This window comes from Symphalangus syndactylus, chromosome 12, assembly GCF_028878055.3.
Source record: "Symphalangus syndactylus isolate Jambi chromosome 12, NHGRI_mSymSyn1-v2.1_pri, whole genome shotgun sequence".
NCBI classification, from domain to species: Eukaryota; Metazoa; Chordata; class Mammalia; order Primates; family Hylobatidae; genus Symphalangus; species Symphalangus syndactylus.
In genome coordinates this window covers 87802359-87804317 of record NC_072441.2, presented here as the reverse complement: position 1 = coordinate 87804317, position 1959 = coordinate 87802359, and the positions used below count along the sequence as shown (strand labels likewise).

At 46.0% G+C, this 1959-nt stretch overlaps 1 protein-coding gene across 1 annotated transcript; it reads right to left on the bottom strand.

The window, feature by feature from the left end:
• Window positions 1–1040, bottom strand: APCS (amyloid P component, serum). Its single transcript, XM_063628167.1, has 2 exons — window positions 881–1040; window positions 1–765 (listed from the first exon to the last, which is right to left on the bottom strand). The coding sequence occupies exons 1-2, from the start codon at window positions 942–944 to the stop codon at window positions 158–160; spliced, it is 672 nt and encodes a 223-aa protein (XP_063484237.1). The 5' UTR covers window positions 945–1040; the 3' UTR covers window positions 1–157.
• Window positions 1041–1959: the final 919 nt, after the last annotated feature.

Sequence of the window (1959 nt, the reverse complement as noted above, 5' to 3'; positions counted from 1 at the left end):
TAGCATAATACAATATATATATTTTTAATTAGGCAGACATACAGACAGGAAATTCAAAGAAGAAAGAGCTGCAGGTGTAAAATCTAGTATCCAGTTGCTTTGAGCAGACCTCTTAGACGGTCCTTTCATTTTCAAGTGCTCTTGTTGAGTCAAGACCTCAGACCCACACCAAGGGTTTGATGATGACATATCCTCTGATTTCATAGTTCAGAGCCCGCCAGTCCAGGATATTGGCAGGGAGAGGGGTACCCTGATAGGCAGCCAGGATCTCTTCTGGGGGCAGCACAGAGTCCCACATGTACAAATCCCCAATCTCTCCCACAAAGGACTGGCTCTTATCAAACCTGCCCCCATAGGAATCCTGCTCCTGCCCCAGGACAATCTTGGGCTGAGCTTCCACAGAGTAACCCTGTCGCAGACCCTTTTTCACCAAAGGTGTCCCATTGATCCAAAATTCAGCAATACCTGATGAGGACTCCCAGCTAGCACAGATGTGCAGTGGAGCCGGGAACTTTTCAATAGCTTTGAATGTAACTTTTTGTCTTCCAATGTATAGACTATACTCTCCAACTCTTTCTTTATAAACTAGTAGCTCATTATCCTTGCCCTGGGTATTGTAGGAGAAGAGGCTGTAGGCACGAGAGAGATCACTATAGGCTCGAAAACACAAGGTAAAGTTCTGTAGAGGCTTCTCCAGCGGTGCGATCAAGTTTACATGATCAGTAACAGATTCTCTAGGAAATACAAACACCTTCCCACTGAGGTCTGCGGGATAAAGAAAGAAAGATAATGACCTTCAGCATAAATGCAGGGAAAAGATATCTCAGCTTCAACCTATTTTCTCACTTTATGATTCTTGACCATTCCTTGACCTCCTTACCTGTGTGAGCAAAGGCTTCCAGGAGGCTGGTGAGGACAGAGACCCAAAGCAGCAGCTTGTTCATATTCCTGGCCTAGGGCTGTTATAGCAGCAGCAGTGACCAGGATGAGGGTAGCAGACAACACAGTGGTTGTCCCCCTAGCGTCTGATATTCATGCCCTTAGACTTCAGGCTATTCAGGGTTTATATGCACCTTGGTGAGGATGGGGGAGGAAGAGCACCAATAATGTGCGAGTGATTTTCCAGGTCTGCCCCCCGGCGCTTACGGTGAAGGAGTGGTGAGGCCCTGAGCTGGAAAATCAATGGGAGTTATTTATTAGAGACAAGTGATGGCTAGAGCTCCAGCTCCTGTGACCCAGATTTTATTGCTGGGAAGAGAGTCATTGCAGGGCAGCAGGGTTATGGATGGGATGAGGAGCTGGGCTGGCCATGTCAACAGAGCCTCTCTCTGCTCTCTGGGCCCCTCTCTCTGATGGCTCTGTGCTCTGCCAGAAGCTCCTGAGCCACGTGGAGTGTATCGCTGAGCTCAGCCCTCTTGTGGGCTATGGGAACAAGGCCTTTTCTTTCTTTTATAGTTCTCAAGTTGTCTCGTATTTGTAGGATATTCTAGGATTCTGCTTTCTGCTGAAGACCCTAAAAAGTGCCTTCAACTTTTACTAATTCAACATCGAGTAATACATCCAGGCAAAGCTAAGGGGAAAGAGGGACTTGGAGAATAAACTTTCTGTCCCCAAGAAGCTTAGTATTTTTCTGCTATTTCTACTCAGCGCTTTTTTTCTTTTGCATATCATGGTGCTTCCTTATCCTAGATCTTTCCATTTTTTCATTACGACTTGTTTTCTGGTTACGTCATACTACCTGCAGAGATGTCAGCATCTCCCCAAGTTTTTCTCTCCTCTTCTTTGAGTCCTTGGTCATTGAGTATATATCTAATCCATCTTTGGTGATGACCCCACTAATACATTTATTCACTAGTTCTCAGGTACTACACTAGGTGCTGGGGATTCAGTGGTCACTGACTCTCGCACAGCCCCAGAGATCTCCACCTTCATTCTTTCTATGTCTCCTTCATTCTCTCT

Coding starts and splice junctions, on each gene's coding strand:
- APCS (XM_063628167.1), bottom strand. CDS start 944: ATGAACAAGCTGCTGCTTTGGGTCTCTGTCCTCACCAGCCTCCTGGAA. Junction 766..880: donor GGAAGCCTTTGCTCACACAG/GTAAGGAGGTCA, acceptor TTTATCCCGCAG/ACCTCAGTGGGAAGGTGTTT.